Here is an 18,446-nt window from a genome sequence, read left to right as displayed (position 1 = left end):
CAGTTTTGTTTTTATTTCTTTTCTTTCCTATATAACGTTTGTTTTCGATGAGAATAAAAAGAAGAGAAATTCTAGTTTGTCTAAAGTCACCAGCTTTCACTTTTGGTTGTCACTGAGTCTTACAAAGAAAGGTTGATCTCAAATGAAAGCTTTTAGGCTAGTTTTATAAGATATATGAATTAGTTGACGCCTTTTCTATATATATGATAAAAATATATATGTGGTCAGTCACCCCACAACTTTTGGAATGCGTCTTTGTCGTCATCTGACTCATTGGAAAGTAAAGTACACCCACCGTTCGTTCGTCGGGAGGTTGGTAGATCTTCTCATTCGCCATCACTGCACACTCCCACTTAAAAAGCCCATAACCTATGATCCAATCAACATTATTTTAATTAAAAACTCCCAAATCTTGCTTTTCTCAACTCAACTGGGGTTTCAAAGATTTGTATTTTGAATTCACTAGTATAGTTTAGGAGGGTGATTATGAGTTCTGGAATGAAGAATGAGGGAGGGTTATGGAGGGTGTTGTATGTTGTGTTATTGGGTCAATCGGTGTCTTTTTCAATGGCCCTTATGAGCTTTACTTCATCTTTATCTGCTAATCTTGGTTAATTAATTTCCCTCTTACTTACTTAGTGTTGCTGATTTTAACTATAGCTAGGGTTGATCTGATTTTGACTGTTTGTTCTGTTTTTGTAGGTGTTAGTGCCCCCCTTGCTCTTGCATTTTCCGCTTATTTGCCTTTAACTTTGGTGTTTGGAAGCATCTTGTTGTACCGTCGTCAAAAATTACAAGTAATCAATCCTCTCAAACTTTACTATTTTGTTTATAATTACGCGATGGAATATATTAAGGCTAGCCACACAAGGGTGTAGGGAGTGGTTAGAAACTTAAAAGTGGTAAACTTCAAAATCAACCAATGAAATGAGAGTGTGCCATGTCATTCAATGAAAAATGTCTAAACTATGCTCAAAAGTGTTGACAATTGTTAGACACTTCATGAATTGGTAAACTATTTGAAAAAAAAGGAAAAAGATGTGATTGGTTGAGATGACATGGACCCCCACCCCACACACCCCCTCTCTCTCTTTCCTACGCTCCCTATCCTCGTATCGGCAACCTGTTACCGCTTCCAAACCTTCACCGAGCGGCAAAACCCACCGGCGGCGGTGTTACCGCGCGGCAAAGGCACTTTGCCGAGTGAGTTTGCCGCCCACTCCGTATAACCTAAGGGAGGGAGGAGGGGCACCTGCGGGTACCCCTAATTGGGAACACTACCGCCACCTATGCGGGTACTAGTTACCGAATTGGGTAGGGAGGGAGCAAAGAGAGAGGAGTGTATATGATTGGTTGGTAGAATAAAAGGGGTGGGGCCTATGGTTTTGGGTAGTTGAGAGGAGTGTTTGTGTAGTTGGGCTAAAAGTCAGGTGGACGTGTATGATTGGTGGATATTAGGGCAGTGCCTCTTGTACATGGAAGATTACATATAACTGTGTTTAGGTTGTAGGTATATGTTATTTATATATTAAATAATAATATATACACTGGTGGTTTATATTTAAATTTTTGGTATGCGCTGATAGAAACCTATGATAAATGCAAAAAAAAGGTATAAAAATATCTTGGGTTTGGCGCTTTTTATAACCAAGGTCAGGGTTCTTGAATCTCGGTGCATATATAGTTTGTACATGATAGCATATAAACATCTTAATAAAATATTTCTTCTATCTTTATGGTGTCAATGTGAATTTTGAAAGTGTTGTACTCCTTTTCTATTCAAAGTTGATTTTTTTTTTTTTTTTTTTTTTATGATTTTTTGCAGATTTCTTGGTATTGGTATGCCCTCTTAGCATTTGTGGATGTTCAAGGCAACTTTTTTGGTTAGTAAATCTTAGCAACTATTTATTATGGGTCCAACAAAAAAGACAATTTTTTGTAGTCAAGTGTATAATCTTCAAATAAAAAGTCAAACTACAGTGATGATGTTTGTGGCTAATTGCAGTTAATAAAGCATTCCAGTTCTCGTCAATTACAAGCGTGACGATACTCGATTGTGCGACGGTTATTTGGGTCATAATTCTCACTTGGTTCTTTCTGGGTACAAAGTATTCTTTATGGCAGTTTCTGGGGGCGGCTCTATGTGTTTCGGGGCTATGTTTAGTGCTACTCTCTGATTCTGGTGTGGGTGGTGGAGGTAACGATCAAAGTCGAGTGATTTTCGAGGAAAATTATGGTTTCATGTGATTATATGTTTTGTTTTGGTGTTCCAGGTGGAACCAATCCTGTTCTTGGTGATGCACTTGTGATTGCGGGGACATGTTTTTTTGCATTCAGCAATGTTGGTGAGGTTGGTTTTCATGAGTGGCACAATTTAAGGAATTGATTTGGGTTATGGTTTGGTGTGCTAAATTGTTCGTGTTTGTTGGTTGGCGGGTCGAACCTGAAAATCATGTTTGAACCCGAATGCGACACGAATATTCATGGGTTAACACGAACACAACCCGTTTGATCCTATTTTTTTTTTCATTTTGTTATTTTTTGCATATTAATACTCAAAAATTGCAAATTTACAACAAAAAATTCAAATGTATATGAAACAATAATGAAAATTACAAATTATAAAAGTTGATGTCAATTTTTCTCTTAATTTTAAAAACTTTATCATAAAAAATTTAAATAAGAGGTTAAACGGGTAAGCATGCGAGCTCAACCCCTAACCCAGCTTGTTTAGCTGTGCGTGTTTGCGAGTTCGGCCCGAAACTGACCTGATAATATTGTCTTAGATTCATGCCGTGTCCTAAACTCACACAGTCACACCCATGTTTAACTAATCAAATGGATTTAGTTAAAGCAAGGTAACGAGCCAAACGGGAAAGACAGTTTAAAGTCACATGAAATGCATTCAAATTTCCTAAGTCTATCAATAATATAAATCTATAATAATATTTTTGCACATTAATTATTTTAAATTTTCAAAACATTGGATAAAAAGGTGTTTGCTCGTTGGCCCAACCTATTTTGACCCGCACTAAAGATATCTATGTTGATCCAAACCCATTTTGACCTGTTATTCAACCTGTCTAACTTACACTTGCTCGTTTTACAAACACCGGAAACCATAAATCTTGTCGTATCTTTATCATGTAGGAATATTGTGTGAAAAAGGTGGGTCGGATTGAAGTAATAGCGATGCTTGGTTTATTTGGAATGCTTGTGAGCTTAATTGAGATGTATCCTTTTTTGTTAAACCTCAGTGGGGCCCACCTCCATGTAATTCTGAGTAAGAACACCATTTGTCTGTTTTGCTTAACAATTTCTTAGGGCCTTATTTGAGTTCAAGACTCTCAAATCGATATCTTGGTCTGCAGAAGTTGTAAGTGAATATTGTTTTGTAATATTTTGTTTTACTTTTTTTGAGTTCGTTACTGTTTTCGTCCCTGTGGTTTGTCAAAAAATCACTATTTCAGTCCATTAGTTTAAAAATTGCGATTTCAGTCCCTGTGGTTTCACTTTCGTAACCATTTCAATCCATTTGTTCTGAAATGGTTACGAAAGTGAAACCACAGGGACTGAAATCGCAATTTTTAAACTAATGGACTGAAATAGTTATTTTTGACAAACCAGAAGGACGAAAACAGTAATTAACTCTACTTTTTTTGATGTTTAAATTTGTAACAACTGAAAAACCAGACCCAAACTAAATTTACATAATTTTGTTCACGGTTTCATATTTCAGATATTAATCTTTGCTGGTTTCGGGATATCAGGCTTTCTGTTCACTTCGTTGACCCCTCTTGTTCTGCAGGTTTGTTTCTCGAGCTACAGAAATAAGAGAGGAAAAAAAATGTTCATAACAGATGTATAATCGCATGAAACAATGATCTAATTTTTGCAGGCGAGTGGAGCCACACTATTCAATCTCTCGTTACTCACCGCGGATATGTGGGCAGTGGTCATTCGCGTATTTTTATACCACCAAAAGGTAATCTTTCAGAAATCAGAATGCACATGTGGATTCATTCAGTGGCGAATCCAAAATTAGAAGGTTTTTTGGATATTTGTTTTTGACCAGAAATAACCGAAAAATAGTTACAGTCAAATGAAATATTAAAAGTAACCAAAAACTGAAACCTGTTGATACAAACATGTGGATTGGCCCATATTTTGTGTGAAGCTCCAGCTGGGTATTTGACCCGTTTAATTATTAGTGGGAATGAGTTTTGGGGGGAACAGTTTTAGGAGCAAGTAGTGGGGCAGTTAGTTAGTTCTAATCTTATTAATATCTCTGTCTCATTTAGATTAGGGGTGGATGTTTATTTTATAAAAATTAGGGTTTTTTACCTTTAAATTGGAGACATAATCCTTCTCGAATTGGATTACTATCTATGAATTCCATTGTTCATCTATTTTGATTTTCTGGGTTCTATCACCTGTCTATTCAAATATTAAAATTTGATTCAATCATTAATAACTTTTATTTTTTTACCATGGCTTTTAACCATATAATTGTAATTGTTTCAGGTGGACTGGTTATACTATGTGTCGTTTATATTTGTTGGTATAGGTCTCGTCGTATATTCCAAAACGTAAGTCTTGTCACATTGTTTCTGTTATTTTGTTTTATCACTTCTATCGACTGAACTCAATATGAAACTTTACTAGATTTTACAGGGAGAAGTATTCCAATGAGTTACCAAAACTTGAAAATAATGAACCCGACCAACCGTACCAGCTGCTACCAGAGGAAGGTGCCCGAGTCTAGAGTTGAGGCCAGGGTACAACATAATTTGTTTCTGTAGCATTTTATATAATAATTATTACTTATGTTATACTCCTGTCGTATGTTAGTGTGTAAGCATAGTGAATTTTTCTTAGCGTAAAATGTAATGGCATCTTATTTCACTGAGTAAAGTTCAACAACAATGTTAGTAAGTTCAATGAAGTGTGACTGATCGGACCATATAGACCTCCTGTGCATATTATTAGTTAGTCGATCCAATGTAATACTTTTGCGCTGACTGATATTAAAATCAAACGCTTTAGTCAACATCAAAGATCAAACTGAATGATAGAACGGGTCAAGAATCAGTTTACATGTTGCCTACTTATATTAGGCATTAGTGGAGTCGTTTAGTTTTGTTCTCACTTCTAATGATTTGGTCTATCTAGCATAAATCACCAAATTGCTCCATCCACCATTGGCCTTATCAAGGATGCATAATTGGCCTTATCATGCTCACTTCGCTTGCCACATATTGAGACCACACGGTGTGGACGTCGAAACCTGGCGTGGTTGCCACTCCATACCCACCAAACCACCCCGTGACCCGCGTTGTGAGCGGCGTTGTGTGTGGGGCGAGTGATTTTCCACCGGTGTGGAGGGCAAACGGCTAGACGACGTGGATTGATGGTATTGGTGGGTTTAAACTAGCCGTTGAACAGCTAGTTTGACTAATTTTTCTTTTAAAAGAAACCCTATATAATCACATATTTCACCCCACTTTTTTAAAAAACCACACACCAAATCATCCATTTCTCTTCCAAACTATATATTCTCTCCCATTTTTAACAACTTTTTTTTTTAAAGGGAAGGCTCAAGTTCGTCATGTCTATCTTCTTCGTCGTCGTCTGAGCTTGAGAACTTTATTTAATTCTCGTCAGATGACGAGGGACCGACACTCCTAATTACGTTCAAAAAGTAGTTGAAACTATAATGGAAGATGAATTGTGCTCCTCAGAACCCAAGAGCTGGAAATACATAGTATGAGACCAAATCACCACACATGATATACGGGTAAGTGATTATTTTTCACCCAACCTGACTTATGATGATAGTACTTTTAAACGTCGATTTCGTATGAGCCGTGAATTATTTCTTAGAATATCAAACAATTTATCAAGTAAATATGATTTTTTTCGACAAAGAAAGGATGCGCGTGGTTGTATAGGATTTAGCACGTTGCAAAAAAAGTCACGACCACTCTTAGACAATTCGCTTATAGGCATGGTTGCAAAAGTCGCTAGGCGCTCCCTAGTCGGATTCGGGAGTACTCGGGAAGTACTTGGCCTAGGCGGAGATTACTCGGGGAGTAATTAGCCTAGACGAACAGTACTCGGGCCTCGGTAACCTACCTTGTAGCGAGTACTCGGAGCCTAGGCGGGACTTTTACAACCATGCTTATAGGACAACCTCCGACATTATGGATGAATATATAGAAAAGTCGGAACAGGTGGTGAGGGAAAGCCTCCATTATATTTGTGGGTATGTCATTCAACTATAGTTAAAAATTTGAGAAAACCTACATCAGTAGTTTAGATTGTATGAAATGGGAGTGGAAAATTTGTCCAACATCGTGGGCCGGGCAACACACTAGTGAATTTCGTAAAAAAAAAAAAAACCGGCTATGATGTTTGAAGCCATTGCATCTCAAGATCTTTGGATTTGGCAATTTGCAAGTATTATGAGGAGGTTGTTGATGCATTATGTCTAGTACCTACATCTTAGTCTAGTGTCTTTATGTATTAGGGCAGGATAACTAATAAGGTATGAGTTAAAGTTTGTTTTGTTTTGTATTGTAAAGTACTCATGCATGCGCATGAGTCCTACGGATAATGTTGAGGAAGTCTTAGTGTAGTAGTTATGCTTGTGCACCACTATAGCCTATAAATATGTTGCGTCATGCACATGGGCTCAGAACTCCGTTTAAAAAATAAATAAGTGAAATGAAAAAAAAAACGTAAAAAATCAGTTTTCTGATTATCACGTTTTCCTGCATTAAGGGGTGACATACTTTTGGATTATCATGTTTTGATCTCTACAAAACGTAAAAAATCAGTTTTTATTAATTTTTTTTTTACCAAACACTCAATAGATTTTTTTTCGATTTAAAAACACAATAATCAAATAATCAGGTTGAAAAAGCAATCCCAAACACCTCCTAAGATGGTAATTTATGTGAAAATTTAACCAAGGTGCCAATTTGGTGGATTAATTGACTAAAATCGATTTCAAAAGATCATATAAAACAATAACAACAACCATACCGCCAATGATCTCTAGATCAAGTGGTAGAGGGCTTGCATTTCTCTTGAGAGATGCAGGTTCGACTTCCACTTGGTGCAGAGTGAGGCATTGGTGGGCAATGATAGGAGACCCAGGGAAACCTGGGTTGGATCCTTGAGCCAAACGGGTTTTACTGGTAATTTCACCGTCGTGCCTACGGGCGGGTGGGTTACCGGGTTTTCCCCGGAATTGGTGGTGGACTCGGGTTACTCTCGGAGTACTCCGTTTGTCCAGTGGGTGCCCCGAGAGTGCTCGGGATTGAGTTTGTTGGCCGTTAAAAAAACAACCGTAGCCAGTAAATCCCACAAATAGCAAAGTTACTCATAGGGTCTGGGGAGGGTGGGATGTAGACAGACATTGCCTCTATCCCTAGGGATAGAGAGGATGCTTCAAGAAGAGACCCTCGGCTCCAAAACGAACAACAAACCAACACATCAAGTCAAAGAATATAGAAAAATAGAATATAGAAAAAAGAAGTCACCTATACCAAGAAAGATATCCGAGTGACACAGTATAATGTAAATCATGTATAATAACATACAACATCATTCGGGCATTATACACGAGAAGTCAATCACCGGTAAAGTCAAAACCTACGTCCCTAAAATACACCTAAAACCTTACTGCAATATCCTCTAGAAGTCCTTAACCATAATCCTACGCCTCCACGAAGTCCTATCTTGGACCATGTCCTCCGAAAGATGCAACTCTAGTAAATCATGTCTAATCTGCTCTTCCCATGTCACTTTGGGTCTACCTCTTCCTCTCCTCCACTCTACAGTAAGAGTTTCCATTACTCTAACTGGTGCTGTCGTTTGCCTCCGTTCACATGCCCAAACCATCTCAAATGATCATATACACATCCACAAATACTTTTTGAGTTTAAAAAACAAACGAAAAAGTGAATTAAACTTGAATTTGTGATTTTTAAACGTATTGGACGGATAGGTGGAGATTGAGTCACTTGAGGCTCGTGGTTCACTCTTGTATTTATGAAAATGATCAAAAAGATGTCAATACTTCATCTTAACCGATTAAAATGAACCGATAATGAGTCGGAGGAATTGCGCTCAATGAATCATTGAACCACACCAAATGGGATTGGCTTGACTTTTGGGTAGTCAATGAGATAAACACAAGGACTTGCAGTGTAAGAGACCAAATTGCCAAAATTAATGCATAACGTTATAAAAAAAGTATGAACCGGTTTGTAAACCATGCAACCATTAAGAATGGTCTAAGTTGTCCAATTAAATGATAAGTGTAATTATGATTATATTATTTAAAAAAAGATAGTACATTCATAATAAACCAATTTAGTATTTTTATTTTGTTTTGTTTTTGAATGGCATTTGAAACTACCCTCAATATCCGAGTGAGCATTCTTGTGATGAGATGTAAACCGTCCATATTCATTTTGGCATTCCAGACCTGATTCATCCAAGAACACCATCGTCCATCAAGGAAGAAACCTACTACTGTGAAAATACTCCCCTTAAGTCAAGTTTAAACTTGAAACCTTAAAAATTAAGCTCTTACCGATTACCATCCCCTCCATGACATTGGAGCATAAGGCTATTTGCAACCAATTTAGTAGTTTCACTTGTCGATTTGATGATGTGTGCCTACTATTGTGAATAATATGTGAACTTCCAATTTAATAGGCTACGTATATATTGTGAAGGACTAGATTACTCGCATGTGAAATTAGGAGTTGAAAGCATTGATCTTTTAAACAACTCTAAAATAAGTATAAATTGATCTTATATATGGGTGATGTGTTCTTATATATACTATATTTTACTTCTTAATTTATAAATTCACCTCTAAAATAAGTGTAAATTGATCTTTTAAACAACTCATGACTTGTATCTTTATATTATGGAATGGATGAACATCGTGAATGCTTTATATCATATAGTTTGTTTACTTACATCGTATGCTATGGAAACCGATCAAGTCACACTACGCGCTTCCGCCTCTGACACGGGTGTGACAACCATAATGTCATTACAAACTGAAACTTCAATATCTTACAAATGTATTAAAAATGAACTAAAATAAAAATGCACCGAACTAGATTCAGTTCCCATATAACTTCGACAATAAAGAACGTTTGCTTTCTTCTTCTTCAGGAGACAAATACTCCTTTTGTAACATTGCGTTCAGATTCATAAGTTCCACTTTCTTTGCTCCCTTTCTTCACTTTCAATCTTATTTTGTTCTTTTTGTTGCTCGAATTCAATTTTTTTTTCATGAAATCAATTTGAATATTTCGGGTAAGCCTCATTATACGAAGTTCGTCAACAATTTCATCAGAAACCTTATATTTTCCTTTCTTTTTTTTTAGCTTCATCTCTACCTATTGGACGTTGTAATGTTGATGAACCACCATTAATTGGCGATTCTTAATTGGAATTCACACAATAGTCCCCGTCTTCTGAAGTCATTGTTCTTTTCGTACTACCACGACTTTCTTCATCATCCACTTCACGTTCACGTGTTGTGCCACGAGGTATCTCTAAAGCCCATTTTCGGTTCTTACACATAACTTCATTGAAAACAATAGAGTCGTTAAACTTTTTCCCACTTTTCTCGTAAATCTTATGAGCATCATTCTCAATATCTCTTTGAGATGTTCCACTTCTTGCTCGGCGATATGCTTCCCCGTACGCAACAACCCATTTCCCAGCGTTTTCATCGAGTCGATTATAACGACCTTTCGTTTGGTCAACATTCCTCTCACCAAGTTTTTCTGGATTTTCTCCTAGAGCTGCATCATATATTTTCTTTATTTCTTTCCCGGGTGACGTTTTCTTCTGGTTTTTTCCGCGAGTGCTATCTCCACTAGCCACACACCATGCCGACATTAAAGCAACGTCTTCAGCAGTATCCCATTTAGTGGTTTGTGGTTGTTTTCAGTATTTTGTGACGTTTGAGGATCTTGAGTGAACGGAAGTTGACATGAATTTGAAAAAAACCGAAGGGCTTTCATAATATTGATTATTCTGATTATTTTTTGAATCATCAAGGTTCGTATAAAACGGATCCATGGTTTTACAAGATATGAAGAACAAAAGAGAGATTTAAAATCAGATTTGGATGTGAAATTTTATCATTATTCATATACTACTATATATAGATAAAAATCATGAATGTAATTTTTTTTTTTTACATTTTTCTTGAGTAAATATAAGAATTTTTGGATTAAAAAATCTAACTTAGACTAGTCATAGATTTACATATGGCATGGATAAGATAAGATTTTTTTTGAAAAGAGAACTTCATTAAATACAAGCTCGAGCGTCCTCAAAGAGAGGACCTACGAGCCAAAACACCAAAAGACATCAATCCAAAGGACAACAACGCCACTTACACCAATCGACTTGTTTATGTCTAGACCTATGACGAAACCAAAAAAATGAAACCGACTTTACATTTTCTAATAACTCTATAGGTCTTCGCTTTTTATTATTGAAAATCCGATCATTGCGCTCGTTCCATAGAATCCATAAAGAAGTGTAAACAATACCCCTGAGAATGAAACTCTTGTCCTTCGGCAAGCTGTGGTTCTCTGGCATGTGAACGATGTCTGAAATGTCAAAGACAAAGCTGTGACTTAACCTGCACCAATCCTCTATTCTAAACCACACCTCCTGCAAAAAAAGGCAACCTGTAAAGAGATGAAGCGCTGTTTCTGTCTCCCCGCTGCAAAAAATACAATCCTGGTTCTGAATGATAACACCTCGTTTCATTAGCTCAGCGATGGTTGGAAGCCGGTTAAGCGCCAATCTCCAAACCATGATCTTACACTTGCTAGGAACCCAACTTTTCCAGCAGATAATTGGTCTGATAATATCCGGAGCTACACTAACCATCAGCTTCTTAGCCGAAGACACAGAAAACAACCCATCCTTGTCAGTGTCCCACCTCCATTGATCCCTACCCCCCCTCCAGGTTGCGTTATAAAGGTCGCTGAGAATCTGGAACAGCTCACTAATCTCCTCGGCAGAAGCTGGAGGGGTACGCCAATCCCACTGCAGGTTGTTCGAGTTACTTATGGGCTGTAAACGATGGGATACCGCCACCCATTTGTTCCGTTCAAGTCTAAACAGGTTGGGATAAAGGGCACGGAGAGGAACCTCTCTAAGCCAAGTATCACCCCAAAAATTGATGTTGTTACCATCGCCTAAGATCCCAACAAAGTAAGAATTCAGACTCCTACCATTGCGCAGCTTCTTCTCACCTGTATTCACTATGTTGCGCCAACACCCATTCGAGGAAGTCGTGCACGGAAGCATTGCCCAATGCCTACTCGCTCCATGACAACACATAATGATTTTCTTCCATAAACTCCTATCTTCTTGTTTGAATCTCCAAGTCCATTTTAATAAAAGTGCCTCGTTAACCTCTTGCAACTTAGAGACACCAAGGCCACCCTTATTTTTAGGAGAAGTTACTACATCCCACGCGACCCGTGAATTTTTTTTGTCGTCCTTAGAACCCGACCAAAGAAAACGCCTCATAATGGCTTCAAAAGAATCAATAACGGCCTTTGGAGCTTTGTAGAGAGATAGATAGTAGATAGGCAAACTTTCGAGAACCGACTTGATAAGAATTAAACGTCCACCCATAGAAAGATTTCTCGCTTTCCATGAAGCAAGGCGACTACGAACCACATCAACAACCGGGTCCCAGCTCCTAATACGAGACATTCTAGCCCCCACTGGAATTCCGAGATAAGTAAATGGTAGATCGCCTTTCTTACAACCCAAAAGATCCATCATATCTTCCACTTCACCATCGTCCGTGCCAATACCGAAGATATTAGACTTGTGCAGGTTAACACGGAGACCAGAGCAATGTGACAACCCTCACCAAATCAGGTATCCGTACGACTTAATTAATATTTAATTACTGTTTAATTAGTGTGCTTGCTTGAAATTATGGATAAACTGCTATCTGAATACTGATACATGAACTTACTTGCATCATACCTTATTTGCTGTCACTCCATTATTTACATACAGAACTTTAGTGACAACCTTGATGCACAAAAGCACAGTAGCACAATGAACGGATAACCCATTTAATATGCTGATATAGCCAGCACCAGGCAGGCACTGCCTCTAAGGCCTGTATGGGCCAGAGATAGTTTTCTACACTAGTAGAGAGTGTAGGGATATGAGGGTTGTAGAACTGCGTCACTAGGTATAAGTTATAGTGACCGGATGTGCCTAAAACGTACTTTAAATACAAAATTCAGCACTTTAAATGAAAATTCAGCATTTAGCCAACTAATAAAGTGCCAAAACATGGGAAAAATATTACTAGACACTTTCCAAAGTGTCGGGAATAAGTTGTGTCACTAAAAATAGTATTAACGACACTTTAAAGCTTTGTTAAGCACTTTAACGGATCCCTATCCAACCGAACAACCGGACTATACCCGGAACATAAAAATATTGTCATTAACATTGTTTTTCTTTTTCTGAGCCAGTTAGGGTCCCCGAATACCCTAATCCCCGTTATATATTACAACACACATATTAACTAATTTCGCTTCATAACTAAACTAACCATCACTAACCATTTAGTTCAAAACAAACCAAGTGCCACCCCCTTATGTCCGATCGGTTTCCCTAGGAAACACCACTACAAAATTTTGATTATTTAATTTATGATTGTCCCATATCTTTCCTACACTTTGTACAATGGATAATTAAGAAATATGTGTTATAAGTATGCATGAGGATCACTACTTTCATTTACTCAAACCCTTAACCAAAATTTGCTTTTCCTTCTTTCTTCTTGCCACACTCTCGGCCGAACCCCCTAACAACTCCCCACCATTTTCAAGTTTGTATTAAGCCACATTATTTACATACAAAGGAGAAGGGTCACGCATAAGGAGACCCGGTGCTTACGGAATCGCGAGGACCTCACCACAACGCAATTAACCGCCTATTTTTCGACTAGTTTCTTCCCTAGCCTCGAGCTAGTAGTAAGTGACTCTAAACGCCTTCTTGATCTATTCTAAAATGGTTAAAATGAACTTTATCTGTTAAAAATCATGAACATACAAGATGACATGCTAAAAGTTTACAAAGATGATAAACATGTTGGATAAAAGCATTAGAGTTGTGTAAAACTTGTAAGACTTGTTTTATTGTGATTATTTAGTGTTGATCTATACTAGTAGTAGTTCGGATCGTCATCTAACCCGGTTAAGTCGTGTCCATGAAACATGACTTAGGATATGTTAAAGTGTGAAAGTGGTTAGATGAAGAACACTACTACTATTAAACATGAACTTGTGTAAAAACAATATTTCTTATGAAATGGAGTTGTAAACTAGTAGATCTACGGATCTACAAGTGGTATTTTTGAAGAACCAAGTGTCAAGTGAAATCATGTTTCTAAACCGGATCTTTACTAAATAAGAGTGATTTTTGTAAACACACAAGTGTGTAAACACTTGTGTAACATAAAGTTTGACAAAAGAACTATTTTTGTAAATGTTGACGAGAAGTTGTAAAGATGTAACTTCTTTAAAAACGAGACTTTCAAGAAACTGGATTGATTTATACAAAGATCCACTAAAAGTATTGGAAAGTTACTACATATTTTGGATAAACCACAAGTTCATGTATTTTTGCGATTTATATCTATTTTGACTAGTTTGATGGTTTGAATATTGTTTATTGTTGATTGAGAAATTGTTGATTTGAATTTTAAAAGAAAATGATACGCTTGAAAGCGTGGCCACCTCCAGTTACAGGGGAAACTCTGGCGAAATTTTTCCAAAAACCTAACACTTGGAAATATTTTCACCACAAGTGTTATAAACATATTTCTAACTTGTTTTCAAAAATGTAAATTTCGCCACGATTTTATTTACAAAATTTCTAAGTGTCGGAGGTGAGATTTTCACAAAATAAAACTTGAAAAATATATATTTAGCATACATATTTTTCATAACAACACTTGTGAGATTTTTTTATGATTATTTCGTGAATTATACAAATATTATTTTTAGGGTAAAAATAATATTACCGAATGTTAATGATTCCAAAATAATACGAACGCCTTCACAATAAATATTAAGTTACAACGGTATTATTAATACCACCCGATCTTTAAACGTAACTTGCGTATTTTCAGAAAATACACATAAATATGTATTTTGACAAGGATATTATTTTGGAAAAATTATATGTAGTAAAATATAATATTTTTGGGAAAAATATTTATTTTTTGGAAGTAAAATATTTTTGATAAATGAAATAAAATATATTTTATTAAGTGAGACTTAATAATATATTCCGAAGATACAGAAACGCGCATGTATTAAAGCCGCCATCCTTGGGAAGGAACATATTTACCAAATGATTACTAAGTATAATTACGAAATAGTTGTCTAACTATTTCCCAAAGACATTAAACCTTAAGCTAAGGCACGGCCGTCCGTCTAATAGAAGTTAGTACGTGTAGGTCGTCACACAGCAGATTGATCAGGAGATTTTCTTGATAGAGACGCACCACAGTGAGTTCATGTCCCCACTTTCTCTTAACTGTTTTCAGTTTTCTAAACTGCGGGGGTGAAATACGTGTTACTATATTTACGAATACTTTTTACATGGTATGGTTAGCGTAAGGAGGGTTACTACTTAGATCATGTGAGTGGGTAGGCGCAACTTGAGGCCATTAATCCTCATTGTAGGACCGAGGGACAGTAGCGGTAGATCTATCTGGGTGTAGCGAGCCCAGCCCAGGCCCAGCGTAACGGACCTTGGGGTGACTTTGTACCCAACGCCAAATCCGCTAGGTTTGAGTCTTCCTACTTGCACTTCACACATATCAATGGCCTTGCAAACCATTGGTGATCTCTTTTTCCTTATTTGCTACATACCAGGATTTTATATATACAAAGGTTTTATTACTCACTTACACATGAACTCGCTCAACATTATTGTTGATTTTTCCAACTTACATGTATTTCAGGGAACTAAAGATCTGGCGCGGTATGTTACGTTTTCCCGCTGCATAAGAGTTTCGAGGTCATCCAAGTTTAGGGGATGTGACTTTTACCTGGACGAGTCACAGTCCTTAAACTGCGTTTATTTCATGTTGGTGTTTGTGTCTTTCAAACAATGTTTTTATGTTATCAGGTTGTAGTTTCCGTTGCATGAGTCAACGCCTTAAGACAATGTTGCGTTACTTTTGTTTTAAAACTTAAATCAATGGATGATCTTGCATGGTTTTATTTTCATATAGCTTTGTTATGATTAAGCTATGGTATTAAGAAGTCACACCAAATTAACCACGCTTCCACAAAGCCAGGGTGTGACAGCTTTGTATCAGAGCTCCGATCATAGCGAACTAGGATTCCTTCTCGAGTCTAGACTATGATCACTAGGGCTCTCACGAAAACATTTTTACACTGCATACCACTTAAGTCCAGATCCAAAAAGTTTTTACAAACAAATGTTGAGCACATTTTATTTATTATTTATAGGCTCAGTCTGGGAGGCTAAGGCTCGGTCTGGGAGGCCGAGGCTCGGTCTGGGAGACCGAGGTAGTTGTCTAGTGGGACTAGGAAGTCAGTCTGAGAGGCTGGTAGAATTGGCTAGTGGGACTAGGAAGAGCAGTCTGGGAGGCTGGGAGGCTGGGAGGCTAGTGGGACTAGGAAGAGCAGTCTGGGAGGCTGGGAGGCTAGTGGGACTAGGAAGATCAGTCTGGGAGGCTGGGAGGCTAGTGGGACTAGGAGAACTATTTGATTGCTTAATTGGTGACTAATGTGTTTACCTGATTGTATGATTGATTATTTGTGCATATTTGTGTTTATGATACAGACACTATGGATTCATCAGGCACTGGTGAGTCGGACACTACGGGTCCTATGCCCATCGTATCAGACGACCGAGAGTCATCGGAGCATGAGGTACACACTTCAGATGTTACCAGCACGGATGAGGATGATTTTCAGCCCTTCGCGCTACCCGATGTTGTCGTCGAGCCCGCTGATGGCCCTTTTGCTGGGGATTTGCCGCTCGTGGAGATCCCTGCCCCTACACCTCTTGCCGCTTATCCTGCTCTTGATATGCTCCTTGACGCCGACGCTGATGACGACGTCGATTTGTTTGATGACAAGCCCCTGGAGGATGATATTGAGGGCGAGGCCCTTATAGCCGACGGTGGTCTTTTGCTGCTCGCAGATGCTCCTGCTGAGGAGTCACCTGCTCATTCACCCGTCCCAGACTCTTTCGAGTCTGTGGCCTCTGCACCGTCGCACACTCAGGGTGCGCAACACTATTCTCATGCCTCAGATCCCGATAGAACATCATCTGCTGCACCTGCCCCGAGCTACGCCTTTGATCACGACATTGAGGAGGATTCTGACCCTGTCTTTCTACCTGGGTTTGACCCAGATCAGGACCTTGAGTTTATACCCCTGGATCAGCCTATGGAGGACCCAGTTGACCCCGTTGACCCTGCGTTTGCTGACCACGCAGATTTTGAGATAGAGTTCGATGACCCAGAGCCTGCCATGGCCCCCGAGCCGGTAGCCGCTCCTGACCCTGTGTTTGAGCATGACCCTATTCATGCTGGCGTACCCATTGTTGACCCTGTGATTGCTGATCTAGATGATCACCCTGTTGATGCTCCACTATTGGAGGGTGATCATGTTGTTGCTGCTGCTCAGGCTGATGCCCCTCTCATCGCTGATGTACCCACTGAGCCTGTTGTTGACGCTCCTCTTCCTGATCCTGTTCCTTTGGAGCCCGATCATGCGCTATTCGCGACTCATATTGATCCCCGTTATGCGCACACCCAGAATGGGTGGATTGATGCTGATGATGAGTACCCGCCTTTCGTGGTACCAGTTACACCCGCTCCAGCCCCTGTGTCAGTTCCTCCTGAGGTTCCTATGCATCCCGTTCATACCACCGATGCACGTCACATGGATTTCCCTTTTTCGTTCGCTCAGTACACACCTCCAGCCCGACCTGGAGAGGGTTCCTCGACTCATCCCTTCGGCCATGTGCCGACATCTGTCCCAGTTATACCACAGTTTTCTTATGCTATTCCCCCTGTTCCACCATTTTCTGTGCCACTTTTACCCCAGCGAGTGAGCCATTCCTTTGGACGTCACCACCTTTTATGCCGCCATCTGACCCCTACCATCCTTTTCATATGGGGTATTCTATTGAGGACATTCTTATGTCATTTGTTGTCCAGCAGGAGGCTCTCACGAGGCGTATACAGGAGCTCGAGAGAGCTCAGCCACCGCCATGCCAGTGTCAGGGCCAGACCCACCCTGCTTTTTCGCAGCCCCCTCGACCGTTGCCACCAGACTCTGCTGCACGTCTTTGGGCACTGGAGCAGCAGATGGCTTCCTGGTTGCGTTCCCAGCGAGCCATGGAGGAGGACTGGCTCCATTTGCGTCGTTTGTTCTATTCCCATTTTCCCCCTCCTCCACCGCCATCAGTGTAGGGCATCTTTAGTACAGCACGGGTGGACTTTGGTGAGAAGACGGTGATTGCTCTGACCGCACAACTTTTTGGAGACTGCATTCTGATCCTGACTTTTGTTGATATGTATATGGATGTATTGACACTGATTTGATATATTTTTGGACTAGGGTAATGTAGCCCTTAGTCGTTGATGTTGTATGACACTATTATGTACTTGTACACTTTACCATGTGGTCTCAATTTATGGCAATGCAATCGCAGTATTCTCATCATATGTGATGTTTTGATTGATTATTTATGATTTATAACATGGGATGTTGTGTGATTGATATAATTGTAACATCGGATGTTATGTGATTGGTCTATTTATAACATGAGATGTTATGTACTATTACTATCATTATATACGTACGCTTTACTATGGCCTGACCCACGTAAACACATCGTTTAGAAGATGCCGCAGAGACGTCAAACGCAAATGCCTACCAATGAGGCAGAGCTTCAGCAAGTCATCGCTGCTGCCATCGCACAGTACGCCGCCTCTCAAGGAGGGACTAGTGGAAGTAATTCTGGCAATACTGGCAACAACAATCTGCCTCATGGTAATACTAAGTCATTGAGACATACCATGATACAATTGGATATCTCTAGCAAGGATGCTAATGCCATTCATGTGTTGTAACATATGTGCAGGGTGCACCTACAAGCAGTTCCTAGACTGCAAACTTGTCAACTTTGATGGCACCGGAGGTGCTGTTGCTTTTGTTCGTTGGGCCGAGAAGACGGACTCAGTTCTCCGCATGAGCAAGTGTGCCCCAGACCAGCAAGTTACCTACATTTCGGGGCTATTCTTGGACGGAGCCCTGTCCTGGTGGAATTTACAAGTCCAAACACTTGGTGAA

At 39.1% G+C, this 18,446-nt stretch overlaps 1 protein-coding gene across 5 annotated transcripts; it reads left to right on the top strand.

The window, feature by feature from the left end:
* The first annotated feature begins 235 nt into the window (after nucleotides 1-235).
* On the top strand, nucleotides 236-4,963 carry LOC110895511 (solute carrier family 35 member F1). Of its 5 annotated transcripts, none has more exons than XM_022142835.2 (11): nucleotides 236-610; nucleotides 703-797; nucleotides 1,826-1,883; nucleotides 2,006-2,197; nucleotides 2,274-2,350; nucleotides 3,151-3,233; nucleotides 3,325-3,376; nucleotides 3,740-3,808; nucleotides 3,899-3,985; nucleotides 4,525-4,589; nucleotides 4,675-4,963. In XM_022142835.2, exons 1-11 carry the CDS (start codon nucleotides 487-489, stop codon nucleotides 4,763-4,765), a joined length of 993 nt encoding a protein of 330 aa, XP_021998527.1. In that variant the 5' UTR covers nucleotides 236-486; the 3' UTR covers nucleotides 4,766-4,963. The 5 variants fall into 5 exon arrangements, with proteins under 5 accessions (XP_021998527.1, XP_021998526.1, XP_035830522.1 ...); XM_022142834.2 differs by having other exon boundaries at nucleotides 4,666-4,963; XM_035974629.1 differs by having other exon boundaries at nucleotides 3,151-3,283; nucleotides 3,372-3,376.
* Nucleotides 4,964-18,446: the final 13,483 nt, after the last annotated feature.

Source organism: Helianthus annuus, chromosome 6 (genome assembly GCF_002127325.2).
Source record: "Helianthus annuus cultivar XRQ/B chromosome 6, HanXRQr2.0-SUNRISE, whole genome shotgun sequence".
NCBI classification, from domain to species: Eukaryota; Viridiplantae; Streptophyta; class Magnoliopsida; order Asterales; family Asteraceae; genus Helianthus; species Helianthus annuus.
Note: the sequence above shows the minus strand (reverse complement) of the source record. Positions and strands in the feature narration are given on the sequence as shown.